This window comes from Copidosoma floridanum, unplaced genomic scaffold (genome assembly GCF_036245765.1).
Source record: "Copidosoma floridanum isolate Cflo_tuat_1 unplaced genomic scaffold, Cflo_Japanese_pri ptg000001l, whole genome shotgun sequence".
Classification (NCBI taxonomy): domain Eukaryota; kingdom Metazoa; phylum Arthropoda; class Insecta; order Hymenoptera; family Encyrtidae; genus Copidosoma; species Copidosoma floridanum.
The window spans coordinates 26,356,584-26,374,639 of record NW_028321878.1 but is presented as its reverse complement, the minus strand read 5'-3'; the positions used below and the strand labels follow the sequence as shown (position 1 = coordinate 26,374,639).

At 35.6% G+C, this 18,056-nt stretch overlaps 1 protein-coding gene across 2 annotated transcripts in view; it reads right to left on the bottom strand.

Annotated features, from left to right (window-relative positions):
* Positions 1-1,003: 1,003 nt before the first annotated feature.
* Positions 1,004-18,056, bottom strand: part of LOC106637237 (U6 snRNA-associated Sm-like protein LSm4) — a 76,987-nt gene continuing 59,934 nt past the window's right edge. The window contains exon 5 of one of the 2 annotated variants that reach the window (XM_014349951.2): positions 1,004-1,416. In XM_014349951.2, the coding sequence (XP_014205437.2) occupies positions 1,334-1,416 (83 nt within the window). In that variant the 3' untranslated portion in view covers positions 1,004-1,333. The remainder of the gene's footprint in view (positions 1,417-18,056) is intronic. The other variant, XM_014349950.2, reaches the window with a different exon arrangement.

Sequence of the window (18,056 nt, the reverse complement as noted above, 5' to 3'; positions counted from 1 at the left end):
AACGCCCGGATTTGTGGCAAAACAATTCATGGCTTTTGCACCACGATAATGCACCTGCTCACACTTCGTTTCTTGTTCGTGAATTTTTGGTCAAAAACAAAACTGTAACGATGCCTCAGCCTCCACATTCGCCAGATATGGCTCGATGTAACTTTTTTCTATTTCCAAAAATAAAGAGAACATTAAAAGGCTGTCGTTTTACAAGCATACATGACATTAAAAGCTAATCGCTGAAAGAGCTAAAAGCTATTACAACGATCGAGTTTCAAAAGTGTTTCGAGGATTGGAAAAAGCGTTGGCACAAGTGTATTATATCTGAGGGAGATTATTTTAAAGGGGACAAAATAGATATTGATGAATAAATAAGTATTTTTTTCATAAAACGAAAATTCTCGTTATTTTTTTTAACACACCTCGTACATCCAGAAGTATTGGAATTTAACATCACATTACTTATTATGGCGCATGGTGACTAAAAGTTGATGTTGTAATTTGTGTACTTCAAATCAGAATGAACTAGTCTTGCGTGTACTTATTCGCTCTTTTGCTGGGTGTTTAGTTTTTATTTTACACAGAAAAATGAGAAATCTGACAGTTACTTCGAAAAATAATTGCAATATTTTTTAACGATTTTGTAACTGTTAGAATTCTTTGTCATGTATTGCCACTTTTGTGGCGTTTTGAAGAGCTCTATGAACAGCATTTTGTCTAACTGTTATGTACCATTTTCAATTCTTCCACGCGTTACTTTTATTGATTAAAGTTCAGTGCTTGATATCTTATCTTAAAACTGATTGTCACACAACTTGAGCCTTTTTATTCGTTATGTGATTGGTTAAAACTGATCGAGTGTATTGGTTGGTGTATTTTTACTAAAATTGATGCAATTAAAAGTAACTTCACCGAATTTGTTTAAGCTCTAAACAAAAAGTTTTAGGACAAAAACTTTATTTGATTAAAGATTGGACGAAATAAAAGTCCATGTAATATTTCTTACATTAATTATACTACGCCATATGAATTTTTATTAGAAACAATTTTTTAAATTATTACGGAATTATTTTTGGGATAATATGGAATTTTAACTATAAGTTATTTAAAAAAAAAAAAATTTGCGTAATTAGTGTCAACATAAATATTGCAATAGTAAGATTCAGAGTCTTAATGTGTAAGTTTAGAAAGACCAAAAATGAGCTCAACTGAATTTTCTTTTTGTACTGTAGTGTGCTGATTAAATAATAAAACTGAGTATAAAAGTAGTCCCAATAAGTCAGATCGCACGAAGCGCATTTCACATAACTAGTAACATACTTAATAGTATTTTTTTAATTAACTAGTTCTTCAATTTTCCTCCTTTGTTGCCCACACCTTTTCCAATAGAAACAGCACCTCTCCCACCTCGGCCACCAAACGTACCTATAAAAAAAAATTTTTGTAAGGTAAAGATTCAATGTAAAGAATATCACTGAATTTAAATTAATTATTGTAATTTTTTATTGCCTGACAATATTTACAGCTATAACAAAGTTCTACTTCCAAAATATTATTTATAATACAAGCACAATCTTGGATCAAAGTTAGATTAGGGTTTTAAGACTATCTACGGACGTTCTATTAGATAAGAATGGACTTGACCCTTAAATCTTAATGTATTCAAGTTTTTTATGGTATTTTTTCTACCCTACTCACCAATGGAGTAATTTTTACGGGCACTCTTTACCATTAAATAATATTAAGCATATCCTTCTGTGTCCATCAGCGGCACATAATTGGAAGAAATGGAAAAATCTATCAAGGCGGGCATAATGAGCAAACTCGGCAACTCAGTGTCCTCAGCAGTTGCAAATGCATTGAAATGCATGTTAAGAGCCCTCAAGCTAGTACTTTAATGAATTAATCATGCATATATTTCATGCAATCCGTTGTGAATTGAGACAGAGAAATTACACTTTATGGTCACGAAAGAGTGTATTAATGTGCATAATTTAACATGTAACTTTTCACTTAGAGTGATGCATCGAGAGACATGAAATTTGTACAGGATCTCTAAAATGATAGTACAAATGCGTCTCTACTCAAAATTTTTGTATGTATGGAGTTTCAAAAATAATTTTATCTTTACCATAATCAATACAACATAAAAACTTCTACCTGACTGATGCCCTCACTTTGGTGAATTACTATTATTAATTAATTAAAAAGTTATTTCTATGTGAAACAAAGAGAAGACCCACAACTCTGATTCTCTAAGGAATAAGTTAAGCTTCAATTTACTGTAATCAATTGCGAGTTGTGAGAAAAGTTACGTTTCGCAATCTTAAAAAAGTACTTAAGTACTAATTATATAAAATGTAACTTTTCTAACGAAGTAAATGCATTAAATAGTCTGAAATACAAACAGGACTTCTAAAATTATATGACGAACGTGGGTCTTTTCATGGTTTTTTTGTAAATAGTCAGTTTAAAAACTCAAGTTGACATCACTAGTAATACATAACCAATAAAATCGCACATGTCGAGTTATTTCATTTTTTAAATTGAATGTTCACAAAATCCATAAGGAAATCCACGTTTGTCTAAATTTCAGGCCATTCAATGCATTACTTTTTATAAAATCTGTACTTTAGTACTCTTTCATGATTGTAGAGTTTTCTCCTTGAATTTGCAATGGATTGCAATAAATATGGGCTCCATAGACTTCTAAAAGCACCAGATTGTCTTCTCGTTGTTTTACATAAAAATAACTTTTATTTCACCTAAATTCGTTGGCGCTAGATTGGACCGATATTTATCAAGAATATTTTTACATTCTCTCGATATTAAATTTTATTCACGGAGTGACTGAAAATCACAACTCATTGGGTCACATAGCCTAAGTCTGACTATAAATATCCGTGGTCAGTAGTGTCAGTTACTGTACCAGCCTACAGCAGCATACCTTGCGTATTTATATCGTCATTTTTACTGCTTTTAAAGAATAACCTTAATTTTAATAGTATTTTAGCTTCAAACTTATTCGCTTAGGTTATACTAAAAAATTCAACAGTGACTACTATTTTTTTCTATCGTACCTTTTACATTTATATAGTGTCCATACAAACGAAGGGGACCAGCTTGCCAGTTTTTGCCACGATGCAGAGCGCTGCATGTCATGTACCTGGCGAAGAGAGCTGGCGGTTGGAAAGCTCAGCTCGGAAGGCACTATCGAGAAAAGTCTCCAGTCAATGGGGTACAGGATTCCAGAACAAAAAAGATGTCTATATACTCGTATGCAGCGCCATGTTTTAAAGAGATCTATACAGATTTACTTTCTATTGAAAATCGGAGGCTTTTCTTTCTAGCATCTTTTAAGCTGAGCATTCTAACTCATCAGCCTTATAAAATAAGGAGTCCACCACGAGTTATGTAAGCCATGTTTTCAATCAATACATATTACAAATACACAAATTTTTACCTTTTACTATGTTCCATAGTAAAACTAAGATTGTCTGTACATATTTACTCAGCTCTAATGAATGCAAGCCATTAAATAAATATATTTTTAGAAATAAAACATAAACTTTTATCAGTATATTATCCGCGAAGACGCACTAAAGTTGGGATTATTAATTCCGTACATTTGATAATATTAATTTCTTTCGTATCACGCACGGCTTTAAGTGCAACTAACTGTGTTAGGTTATACATTAACGCTAACACAAATGTAGTTTCCTTATTCAAAAATACCAATGGACAAATACCAACAGTTCTTCAGATTATCTACTAGCATTTTGTTCTGTTTTCTGTGCATTAATCATATAAAAATCTGCATGTAAATGCCCTTACGTGTAACGATGTGAACCCTACAATTCTACTTTTAGTAGTAGTTTGCTCAGAAGGATTTACTTTATATCTATTGTCTCAACAACAAGTTCTACTTAACGTAGTAACATAAACTTTTTTGACATCTTTGCGTTGACAATTTCCTAGTCATAGTCAGACAGAGCGGCGTGCCAAACATCTGCGCATCAAGGTAAAAAAGAGTAAATATAGACACTTCTGACTAGTGCAAACATTAAATCTTACTTAAAAAAAAGTATAATTTCTAAGAGTACAAAAATTAATTTCAACAAATGAATAAAATTTTTTTTCATTGAGTAAACGAAAGAAATTGTGTATCTTCTTTTTGGATTTGTACGTAATTATAAGGTTAACATCAGAGATAAGTATGGAGATTACCAGTGTCTATGGTATAGAGTGTGTTGCTTTTTTTCCACTGATTTGAGCGCAACGTCGTCGTCGCAAAACAGTCGAACTATACGCACGTTTTTAGCAGTGGAGGGGAAGACCAAAATGTGCGTACGGAAGGTACCTCATATAAGGGGAAGGAATATGCGCGTATACATGGGTATAACTATATATGTTTTGGCTGACTCCTGCCTAAGCTCTCGGGCCTCTCGGTTCTCAGCTCTCGCTGTAGCTCGCAGCTTTCGCATGCATGGATATAATGTACTATTCGTGCATTTGATATGATATAAAATATATTAACAATCACTCATTGTTGGAATCTCTGTATCAGACAAATTAAAATTTCTTTTAATTTTGGATACCATGAAAGTAAAACAATTTTCTTTATCTGATAGTTTTTGGTAATAAAATTAAATATTTTGCTGTCGTTTAACAAATGAACATGGAAAATTTATGCATAAATTATTAAATAAAATTAACTTTATTTTTCATTATTCAATTCTATAAATGATACAGGAGGCTAATGATAATTCAAATAAAAAAAACGTATGTTTTTTATGTAATTTTTTCAATACATCTTGAAACCAGTGAAAGGTGCTTGGGTACCCAAGTAAGAAGTTATCTTACTAATCTTACTAATATATAAAGCAGAAGCGCTAAAACCGTTGTAATCGCTAACCGCGAAAACTACTGAAGCGATTTTGTTGAAATTTTGCACACTGATTCATGATACTTCCTAGATGGTTTTAGTATAGTTTTTATCTTAAAAAATTTAATTACAATAGCAATAAATGAGCTTAAAGTTTTGCAAAAATATGCCAGCTTTTCACTTTAGTTCAGTAAAATCCGCTAGGTGGCGTCGACATAAAGTCGAAGCTACCTGCAACATAATTAAATCAGTGTGGTTATAAAACGCTGGAGCGTCCCCATAGTGTTGTAGTCGAGCTTCGGCAATTCAACGAGCTGTACAGAGAAAGCTGATAATAGTCTTGCAGCTGGGTATCCCAGTTACGGACGACACTCTTCTCTAAGGGGGAAGGGACCTACGTGTCCATACACCCTGAATCTCGACGAGTGCGATCAAATAAAAAAATTAATTCCAACCGATGCCGTCTCTGCCACAATACCAGGAGACATATCTATAGCCAGAGCACAATCTGCTCCAGCTCATCAGAGTTGTGACGGAGTTCCACCATCCCACCTGGTGCAGTTAGAGAATTTGTGGCTACAAATGTAAGCAATGGAAGAAAACAGCTCTGAGCTCTGAGGGGCATGGGCAGCCACAACGGCTACCTTCTTGGTCGTCGCGTCCCCAATGCGCTTACCCACATGTTCCCGTCTAACGATGAGCGGTTGGTTATCCGGGGAAAGACCCGAGACAAGATATTCTTTGGTCAGCAGCGTACCACCCTCCATCACAGTCTCCGTATATCGAGACTCCCAGGGTCAAAATCAAGCAACCGTATAGCCAGCTCTTCATCATCAAGAATAATAATAAAGAATAGCCTGGAAGTTTCACCACTGGCGCTTTTTAGGGCCATTATAAGTATTTACGTTCCCTACTTAACCATCAATTTCATCGGTTCTTTTTAGGATCCACCTAAGTGTAAACAACCTTGCCAACAAATACATTTTTATTACCATTTCCGGAAGCGATTCGTCAACTAAAAGACTATATTAACTAAAGACGGGCACTATTAAACCAAGTCAGCCATTCACTAGCAGACGTCACTTGCGGAGTTGTGCTTCGCAAGGCTGGAAAACCCGGTGACCGACGACTCTATATTACCCTCTCGACTCTAAGCATTCAACCAGGAATCACTTATCCTCTCCAAAGTCTGCGTTGGGCAAACCTATAACAGCTATGTAGGAAAAAAAACTTGAGCCAACGGGACAGCCTCCACTGGACAAGTATCACTAACCACTCTCCCTATCTAAGATCATCAAAACAACTGAATCTGGAAATAAAAAAGGTGCTTTATACACCAACGTCTTCGACGTTATACCGGGAGACGTTGGGAAAGAGCACTTCAACTAGCCCCAAAGCTTCGGACTTTGTAATTTTTCTCCCGAAGAAAGAGTTAACTTAAGAAGCTCACCGGTCGTTTTTAGCGCCATCGGACGTTGAACTACCTTGCCAACAAATATAGTAGAACTTAACAAAGTTGACAGAAAACAGCTTTTAGTGGTTACAAAAATTTTAAGCATGCCAAAAGTCGCAAGAGGGTGAATCGGAAGAAAAAATTCAAGTATATCTAATAAATACAATTTTACTTAGGCGTCAAGAAACTGACGCAGAAAATTTATCGAGATTAAAACAGCAGCGTCAAAATTGACAACTAAAGAGTCCATTACGTGAAAGATCAGCTTTTCATTGTACCCTCACAGCAATCTCTGAAATCTTTTAAGATCCTACTTCAGATTTTTTAATGAGTAGAAAATGTATTTGTGTTTTTATGGCAATAAAAATGTAGGGTTTAAGGTCCAGGACTTTGTTGCCCTGGTAATAAAGTTGTGAGATGAGAAAAAAAAATTTTTTTTAATATAAATTTTTTGGGGGTTTAAAATCTTAACAGCTTTAAAAAATAGCCGTTTTCGTGAATAACACGGGAGAAACTGTGAATCAACGGCTTCTTATGGCCACCGATTATTTTATGGCCTAAAGAACGCACGGTACTTTTCAGCATAATAATTTTTTTGAATTCTTACACCTCATTATTTAACCAAATAAGCTACATGGATTCCGAAAAAATATGTTTTTAATAAGAAGATTTTTGTTCTGAGATGTATCAGGAATATGTGTAAAATTTCTAACTGAAAATGTTTTACATTACATGTCAACACACTACGGTGTTTTATTTAGTAAGTCTCGGGCGAAGCCGAGACGGGGGGCTGCTAGTAATATATAAAGCAAAGTCGCTAAAACCGTTGTAATCGCTAACCGCGAAAACTACTGAACCGATTTTGCTGAAATTTTGCACACTGATTCATGATACTTCCTAGATGGTTTTAGTATAGTTTTTATCTTAAAAAATTTAATAACAATAGCAATAAATGAGCTCAAAGTTTTGCAAAAATACGCCAGCTTTTCACTTTAGTTCAGTAAAATCCGCTAGCTGGCGTCGACATAAAATCGAAGCTACCTGCAACATAATTAAATAAGTGTAGTTATAATAGGCCGGAGCGTATCGATAGTGGTATAGTCGAGCTTCGGCAGCTCAACAAACTGTTCAGAGAACGCTGGTGATACTCCTGCAGCTGGATATCCCAGTTACGGACGACACTCTTCTCTAAGGGGGCAGGGACCTAAGTGTCCCTTCACCCTAAATCTTGACGAGTGCAACCAAAGTAAAATAAATTACTTTCAACCGATGCCGTCTCTGCCAGAATTACCAGGAGACATATCTAGCCAGAGCACAATCTGCACCAACTCTTCAGAGTTGTGTGGCAGTCCCACTTTTACTTCCCTCTGGTGGTAGTAGTAAATTTTTTGGGGGTTTGAAATCTTAACAGCTTTAAAAAATAGCCTTTTTCGTGAATTACACAGAAGAAACTAAATCAACAACTTCTTATAGCCATCAATTATTTTATGGCATAAATTTTCAGCATAATTATTTTTTTGAATTTTTACACCTTATTATGTAACCAAATAAACTATATGGTTTCCGAAAAAATATGTTTTTAATAAGAATATTTTTGTTCTGAGATGTATCGGGAATGTGTGTAAAATTTTTTAACTAAAAATGTTTCACAACATGTCAACACACTACGGTGTTTTATTTAGTAAGTCTCGGGCGAAGCCGAGACGGGGGGCTGCTAGTACTTCTATAAAATTATATGGCAGATAATAGAATTATAAATATAAATATACCTTCTATGAAACAAAATTGTGTACAGAAGTGGTGCATTATCGTTTAAATAAGTATACGTACGTTACTTGTGTGTAGTTTCAATAAATATTGTAATATTTAATAACTAAACAAACACAAACAATATGTTATGGCATAATACAATATAAAGAATATAGAGGCTGGCCAGTACAAGACTGTGCACTTTCTTCGAATCTTCCAATGGTTTCAAAACAACTTCCTTCTGCCTACACTGATTACATCTGTAACGTTACGCTCACATTTATCACACACGCTCATACTTATTCCTACTCTATATTTGATACCCAAAATATAATTATATCTCAAAAATTAAAACAAACGATCCTATAGTATCGCTTTCTTCAATAGCATAGTAGTATGTGCCAGTGAATTTCCCTTTAGGGCGTTCATCACACATGAGTTTTCTTGACAGATATTATTCAAGCATCAAAAATATACTAAAAATACCATTAGAAATACCCAAAAAATATTGCAGATCGTTTAACTGTACATTTTTTTACATGTTTAATTTTAAAAACTTGCAATGTTATATGTAATCTAATGGAAAAATCACTTAAAATTGCATTAATAAAATCTGTGTGGACCTCCTTATTTTTGTTTGTATGAAAGATTACTTTTAGATAAACCTGTTTTATTTTCAAATAGATCCATAATTTTTTTTTTTTTTTTCTAACACAAGAAAGAACGGATTAAGTATGCGCAAAAGCATGTATGCGAGTTCATTCATATGAGAAAAATAATTTCCAATGTCCCTGCACTAATTTACGCTCCTTCCACCTCTTTGAATTTTGAGCTGAACTTTTCCCCAACTAACTATGTGAGAAACGTCCTCAAGTCAAAAAATTACTCTAATTCCAAAGGAAAAATTTTAAAAGAAGAAAACGCAATAAAAATCAACTATTGTATCTATACAGTACAAAAATTTTTTTTTTGTGATCATAAAAATTTTGAAAAAATGTCAAAAAGTTGTATGAACAATGATTTATTTACTTTTAAAGTAACAAAGTAACGATAACTAAATAAATGTTTATCATTACACATGAAAGCTACTCTACTAATATATACTAATTTCCAAATTTTCAGCAAAAACGTGTACCTAAAAAACATATTTTTTACATAAATTATTTTTTTATTTAATTTATAATCAAACAGAATGAATTAATACACAGTAAATAAAAATTTACATTAAAAATAAATAACAAACTGCATCGATTTTCTTATATTGGGACCGGTCAAAACAGAGTGGGTAAAGTGTGAAACCGTTGACTTACTCTGTAGGGCAGAACGCATCTATAGAAGTATAACTTCGTAATCAGCATCAATAGTAGTTCCGTTCTTTGTTGTCACTTCTTTTGGATCATTGTTTATTTATAATTAAAGCTCTGTACTTAATAAGTCTATCGAAAGTCAAGAATCTTCAGATACAAAATGGACGTTGAAGTCTCCTGCTAAAATCGTGGGTAGTGTATGTAAATTTTCATTTAGTAATTGTAAACCACGGAGAGAGAAAGGTAGTTATTTCCTGTGTGAAAATTAAACATATCTCGAATTGTTTTGTTTGGTGAGATATAAATCGATATTCTAATGATTTCTTTTCTATCCTCTACCTTACATTGTGCAGCACATATATCACCAACGGATGTATGAGCGTTATCACTTCTACAACATTGTTTAGCGATACATATATATTATTGACATTTAACGTAGAATTTTTTTTGTTGAAAATTGCAACTCCTCCTGCTCAAACCCCAGCACTTTTGTATTTCACAAGCAATCAAAATTCGGGATGTATATGTTATCGTCATTATAAAGCCACGTTTCTGTTAAAATTAAGATGCAACTATCTTCAAGTACAGTTTCTTTGAGGTCGTTAAAATTTTTTCTCAAACTTTTACAGTTTAAACAACATTTTGAAAACTTTTTTTGAAAGTTATGAAATCACGTATTATTGAATCCACGATAAGAAACCTATTGAGCGATAGCCTCTTGAACTTTTCGTGTAATGACACGATAGAAAGATCATGCTTCATCTATGATAGAATTTACAATCATCGTTTTTTTAACGTTATATATAATCATTTAATTGTTTTAACTCTTTATAATTCCACATATAATAATGATGTTAAATATATTTTATGACAATCACGGGCTACTTTATCAAACGCTTCACTTTGAAATTTATAAATTGTCAGAGCACATTCTAGTATCAAGGGAAAATGATTTCGTCTAGCTACAATTGTTTTATTGTTATTCATCTTGATGTTATTCGTACTATTGACAGAGCACGTTAATCAATATTGTTTTCAATTACAAAGGCAGAAGCTTTTTTCTTTGTTTTTTTCATCGGTTTTTCCATTCGGATGGAGGGCGGGGAAAACTAGAACACTGTAATAGCCTCTTCGTCGCCCGTTTAGACAGAGTAGTATGTAAAGTGAATGGTGTAATATAAAAAAAAGTAACCAAATATATAAGTATAATTTCGCTATTTATTGTTATGTATAAGATAACAACAGCGCTTTGAAGAGTAGAGCTCCCTAGTAAAAGCGCCAGACTCGTTGCTAATGGCAGAAGTCATTAACATGGGCTAGCATGGGCTTTTTATACCCTCCTGAGAAGCGGCGTCGGCAGCTTTGATTAGTCGGCTTGAATCGAATAGTTTCGAGATTTAGTATAAGATGTATTTCCATGTCATACGTTTGATTATTGAGGCGCTTTTATAGTTCTTAATGTCGTGAATATTTTATTTTACGATAGCTTCGGTTTGGTGGTATATTTAAATATTTTAAATGAGAAATTAATTAAAATGTACTAGTGACCTCACAAATATGTGCTCTTGCATCGTCTCTACAGTACTACCCTCTTTAATGGATGGTTGTACATGAATTTCATTAAATGTATTCGACTTCATACATGTACGTGTCACAGGCTTTTTTATTTACCTAACTAGTAGATACAGCAAAGTTGCTAAAACCGTTGTAATCGCTAACCGCAAAAACTACTCTACTAATCTGGCTAAAATTTCGCATACTGATTATTGACACTTCCTAGAGGGTTTTAGAATAGTTTTTATCTTGAAAAATTAATAACAACAGCAATAAATAAGCTCACATAATTGCAAATACATGCTAGCTTTTCACGTTAGTTTAGTAGGATTTGCTACGTGGTGTACACTAAAAATCGAAAATACCTGCAATAGAATTAAATAAGTGTGATTATAATAGGCCGGAGCGTCACAGAGATTTCTAAAGCCGTCTACCAGCAATATATAAAGAATACAGATGATAGTTGTGCAGCTGGGTACCCCGGCTACCGACAAAAATCTTCTCCAATGGGCAAGCGACCTGTGTCTAATTCCACCCTACACAATCAGGATTGACGAGTGCTACCGATAAAGAAATTTTCTGAACGATAACGTCTTCGACGGAATACTAAGAGACGTAAAATAAATCGGTTTTTACCGCGGATCCCAAAAATAAACGAGTGCCACGAAAAAACAGACCTTTGGAACGTCAACGTTTCTGGTGGAATACCAAGAAAAATTTCTAGCCAGAACTCAACGTGCTCCAGCACTTCAGAGCTTTGTGGCCGTTCAACCATTCGACCTGGTGCCATCAGAGAATTTTCTACTTCATACGCGCGCCAGGGAAGACAGCCCTGAAGAGTACGGGAAGCCTGGCCTCCTTAGTGGTCGTCCCAACGGCATATCTACATAGAGAAGGTATTCTCCAGACCCACTTTCCTGACTAACGATGAATGGTTGGTTATTCGGGGGACGACCTAAAGACGAGATATACTTTCGTCAGTGGCTTACTTCCCTTCCTGTACTGTCTCCGTACACAGCGACTTTGAGGGTAAGAGTCAAGCTACCCGCAGCCAGATGTCCATAATTAAGAACAATAATAAGGAATAGCAAGTTTCACCACTATCCCTTTTTAGGGCCACTTTAAGTATTAACATTCCCTACTTGACATCAACCTAATCGGTTCTTCTACGGGCCACCTAAGTATAAACTACCTTGCCAACAAATACATTTTTACTACCATTTCCGGCAACGATTCGTCAAATAAAAGACTAAAGCCCGCCACTATTAAACCAAGTCAGTTATTCACTGGCAGACGTCACGAGCGGAGTTGTTCGTCGCAAGGCTCGGAACTCCGGTGACTGACAAACCTATATTATCCTCTCGACTCTAAGCATTCAACCAGGAATCACTGATCCTCCCCAAGGTCTGCGTTGAGAGAACCTAACAGTTATGAAGGAAAAATAAACTTGAGAAAATGGGACAGTCTTCAACGGGCAAGCATCACGAACTAATCTCTCGACCTAAGATCACCAAAACAACTGAGTCTGCAAAAAAAGAAGGTGCTTTAGACACCAACGTCTTCAGCATAATACCAAGAAACTTTGAGATAGAGCTCTACAACTAGCTCCAAAGATTCAGATTTCGTAGCTTTTCTCCCGATCCACCCTAAGGTATCCAGCCAGTCATGTTTGCTGGAAACTTCAGTCAAGAAAGAGTTTACTTAAGAAACTCACCGGTCCTTTTTAGGGGCCATCGGACATTGAACTACCTTGCGAACAAATATATTAGAACTTAAGGTGGCTCCAGCGCCTAGTGCCGTATCAAAATGGGGAGACTAAAAATTAATCATTATTTTCTTCAAAATATGGTATAAAATTATCGTAGAGACTGTTGTAAGCCATATTCTACATTTTATCTGTTACTTCAGTGAGTTAATATAAAAAAACAAAAAAGTTTTATTGTGCCCTAATTGATGAACTGTTACGGTACGCTCCTAAGTTCAAGAGTAGTTATACCTATATATATGTACTCTGCAGAATGAAGACAGCTGAGAGCTGACTTGCACTCGCAACTGTATACTTAGTCTCCGATTATTTAAAGATTTTGTTCGATAACAAGACACTTTTCTCATGTCATCAAAAACTGCGTAATAATATATACAAGATAGTATGTTTTTTACACCTTGCGGGTTATTTATATAAGTGCAGCAGTAGGTTGTATAACGCGTAAGCTTGCATTTCCTATTTAACCCGTCTTAAAACTACGATTTTGTAAGCATGATTTCTTACAATTTTTATCGTCAACCTTAATTTTTTTTTATGTGAATAGAAAGATGGGAATTCAAAGAATATAATTCAATTTTATTAACCTCGGTTGGGTTACTTGTAATTTTAACATTGAGGCCACTGGAGCCACCTTAACAACGTTGAGAAAAAAACCGCCTTTAGGGCTTACAAAAGTCTTAACCATGCCAAAATTCGCAAGAGGGTGAATTGAAAGGAAAACTTTAAATGCATCTAATAAAAATAATTTTAGGCATCAAGAAACTGACGCAGAACATTTATCGATGTTGAAACAGCAGCGTCAAAATTGACAAATAAAGAATCCATTACGTGAGAGATCAGCTTTTTATTGTACCCTCACAGCAATCTCTGAAATCTTTAAAGATCCTACTTCAGTTTTTTAAATAAGTAGAAAATGTATTTGTGTTTTTGTGTCAATAAAAAATGTAGGGTTTAAGGTCCAGGACTTTGTTGCTCTGGTAATAAAGTTGTGAGATAAGAGAAAAAAGATTTTTTTTAATATGAATTTTTTGGGAGTTTAAAATCTTAACAGCTTTAAAAACTAGCCCTTTTCGTGAATTACACGGGTGAAACTGCAAATCAACGGCTCCTTATGGCCACCAATTATTTTATGGCATAAAGAACACACGGTACTTTTCAGCATAATTATTTTTTTGAATTTTTACACCTTATTATTTGACCAAATAAACTATATGGATTCTGAAAAAATATGTTTGTAATAAGAAGATTTTTGTTTTGAGAAGTGTCAGGAATAGATGTGAAATTTTTAATTGTAAACGTTTCACATTATATGTCAACACACTACGGTGTTCTATTTAGGGAGTCTCGAGCAAAGCCGAGACGGGGGGACCGCTAGTTCTTTCTATGTATGTTTAAGCTGTAAATAATATTTTAGACTTTAACATCACGTAAACATGAGAACGATACTTTGTATCCTGTTTTACACGTTTATAAATGTCTCTGATAACGAGTGACGCAAATACGGAATTAAAAAGAAAATAACGCGCTTACATACAAAACATAGCATTATTTTATTTACAAGAGTCAATTCGAATTTACAACTTTCTTTTGCTTTCGATCACATGCCTTTAATTTAGATTTTTGTACATTTTCTTTGTTCTTACTATCTGCATCTGTATAGCTTGATTCGTTTATTACATAAGCCAGTTTTAAACGCTCCACAGATACGGTTACTGTCTTTTCACTTATTTCTATATCGTACGCTCAGTCCGAATTTCTCTTTAATACTTTGTAGGGACCCATATGACTTTCCTAAGCATTTTTTTGTCAAATTTTTTATGAACACATGTGAGCAAGCATTTAATTCCCCTGGTAAACGCAATTCCATGCCGAACAAAAACTCAGCTGGTGACGCATTTGTATTTAATCTAACTGAGTTCTTGTTCTATCGCATGCCACTAGGGCCAGTAACGCAGTAAAGATTCGAGATTTAAATTGGGAACCTCTGTCGCTCGTAAGGTGTTTTGGAGCACCGTACCTTGATATCCATGAATCGAAAAATGCTCGGAATATCTCGGTTGCACCAGCCTCTTTTAAGGGTACAGCCGCCACCCATTTCAAAAACCTATTAATCATTGTCAAAATATACCGATATTCCCGTTTTTTTGGTAAGGCCAACTACATCTATGTGTACATGATTAAAGAAACTGTCCGGTGCCACAAATTGTTCCGGAATTAATCTATTGTGTCTTGTAACTTTAAATTGCTGAAAATCCATGCATTCCCTACACCATTTTGCGATATCTTTATGCATACTGGGTCAAACGCATTGCCGTCGAACCATGTAATCTGTAACACGCTTTCCAGGGTGCGCTCGGTCGTGAATGACGTGAAACACTTTTTTTTGTCACGACGCGGGTATATATGGCCTAAGGGTACATTAACTTTGAGGTCATACCAGATTTGCACAGATGGATGAGTATACCAAGCTAAACGCTTGAATTTCAACGAAGAATCTGTCCATTTTCCAATTTCTGCTAGTTCTGGGTCAGAGTCCTGCTCAGCTGACAGCTCATCTGACGGTACCATAGTCGGAAAAGACACGCTTTCTATCCTAGATAATAAGTCGGCTTCTATGTTATTCGGCCCAGAGACGTATCGGATGTCCGTTGTAAATTAAGCTATATATGACAACTGGCATTGTTGGGAAAGGGGTCGCTTTGTCCGATTTTTGCTTGAAGGCATCAACCAGTCTTTTTCAAGATTGGTCCAAATGGCAAATCCGCGAGCCTCCAACATGTATGAAAAATACCTTATAGCTTCGTAAATTGCAAGCAACTCTCGACCATAAGTACTATAGTTGCATTGTGGGATCTTCATTTGTCGACTAAAAAATGCTAGAGGCTCCTAAACACCTATGGACTCTTGCTCGATCACCGCCCCTATTGCTGTATTCGATGCATCTGTAATAAATCTAACGCCAGCACCCAAGCGGAGATGTACCAACAAGGTAACCTGCGGCATATCCGTCTTTATCCACCTAAATGCCAACTTGGCTTCAGTAATCCAAAAGATTTTACGGTTATCATTTTTTTGGATCCCAAAAATACGCGTTCAGTAGAGCCAGAACCTAAACTGCACTGGGCCCTTTTTATGTGATAGAAATTTACAAGGCCCAAAAAATGGCGCAACACTTTTATAACTCTGGGCTTCGGAAACTTTGAGATAGCGTCGACTTCTTCGGCAGTTAGACACATTTCCCTCACATGAATTATACAGTCTAAAAACACTAGCTTTTTTACAGCGAAGATAGATTTGCTGACATTTATTTGTAAATTATATTTTTTTAGCCTCTCAAGTACGGTTTTCAGATGCTCCAAATGTTCTTCCGAAGTATTCGACGCGATCAGAAAATCGTCTATATATACGAATATAAAATCTAAATCGCTTAAAATACCGTTTACGAACTGTTGAAAAGATTGCCCCGAAATCCGCAGTCCAAACGTGGTGCGAAAAAATTCAAACAATGATTTGAATGAGGTCACGATTGCAGTCTTCTCAACGTCCTCGGTGGCTACAGGTATTTGGTTAAATCCTTTTTATAGATCGATTGATGAAAAAAATCTTCTACCGTGTAGATTTTTAGAGCAGTCGTGTATGTGTAGCCTCGAATACCGATCAGGAATAGTTGTGGCATTCAGCCAACCATAATCTCCGCATAACCTCCATGAGCCATCCATTTTTTTACGCATGACAAGCAAGCTTGCCCATAGGCTTGATAAATGCCTGCACACCCCCACTTTTACCCATTTCACAAACTTGGTTTTTGCGATCTGAAGTTTCTCGGGCATTAGTCGGGAGGGACGCTCATGGATTAGGAATCGGTAGTAAGAATGTGGTGCTCGATCTTAGATGAGCCCAAGAAAAATGAGGTTTTTTGATGTGAAACATCTATTGGCCCGCTTGGGGGTTCGACCGATGCGATGAAACGACCGTGCAATGACACGATCTCCGGTTTAACTCGGCTCGACTCGGCCCAGCTCGCCTCTCTGTCTCTTTCTCCACGCAATTACTGCCACCCCTCTCTTGTTTGTAAAGTGTACTCCCGTATACATATATAGCTACTAGCAGCCCCCCCGTCTTGGCTTCGCTCGAGACTCCCTAAATAGAACACCGTAGTGTGTTGACATGTAATGTGAAACGTTTTCAATTCAAAATTTTACATCTAGTTCTGACACTTCTCAGAACAAAAATCTTTTTATTTGAAACATATTTTTTCGGCATCCATACAGTTTACTTGGTCAAAACTAAAAAGATATAACTATGCTGCAAAGTACCGTGCGTTCCTTATGACATAAAATAATCGTTGGCCATAAGGAGCTGTTGATTTAAAGTTTCCTTCATACAATCTACAAAAAATGCTTTTTTTTTAAGCTGTAAAGGATTCAAAACTTACAAAAAAAATATAATTGAAAAAAAATTTTTTTTTTAATCTCACAACTTTATTACCAGAGCAACAAAGTCCTGGAGCTTAATCTCTACGTTATTTATCGCAACAAAAATACAAATACATATTCTACCTATTTAAAAAACTGACAGATTCAAGAAATTACTATGAGGGTTATAGTAAGAAGCTGATCTCTCACTTAATAGATTCTTTCGTCATTTTCTTGACGCCTAAAATTGTATTCATAAGATGCATTTGAAGTTTTCCTTCTAATTCGACTTCTTGTGACTTTTGGCATAGTTGAGACTCTTGTGAGCTCTAAAGGCTATTTTTTTCAACTTTATTAAGTTGTAATATATTTGTTGGCAAGGTAGTTCGACGTCCGATGAATCTGAAAAGGACCAGTGAGCTTCTTAAGTAAAGTCTTTTTTGACTGAAGGTTCCAGCAAACGTGACTGCCCGGATACCTCAGGGTTTGAAGCTTTGGAGCTAGTTGTAGAGCTCTTTCCCAACGTCTCCTGGTATAACGTCGAAGACGGTGTCTAAAGCACCTTTTTTTCAGACTCAGTTGTTTTGGTGATCTAAGGTGGAAAGGTTGGTTCGTGATGCTTGCCCGTTGGTAACTGTGCCGTTGGCTCACGTTTATTTTTTTTTCTTCATAGCTGTTAGGTCCTCCCAGCACAGACCTTGGAGAGGATCGGTGATTCCTAGTTGAATGCTTAAAGTGGAGAGGGTAATATAGGGTCGTCGATTACTGGGGTTCCCAGCCTTGCTACGAACAACTCCGCTCGTGACGTCTGCCAGTGAATAACTGACTTGGTTTGATAGTGGCAGACTTCAGTCTTTTATTTGACGAATCGTTGCCGGAAATGGTAGTAAAAATGTATTTGTTGGCAAGGTAGTTAATACTTAGGTGGCCCGTAGAA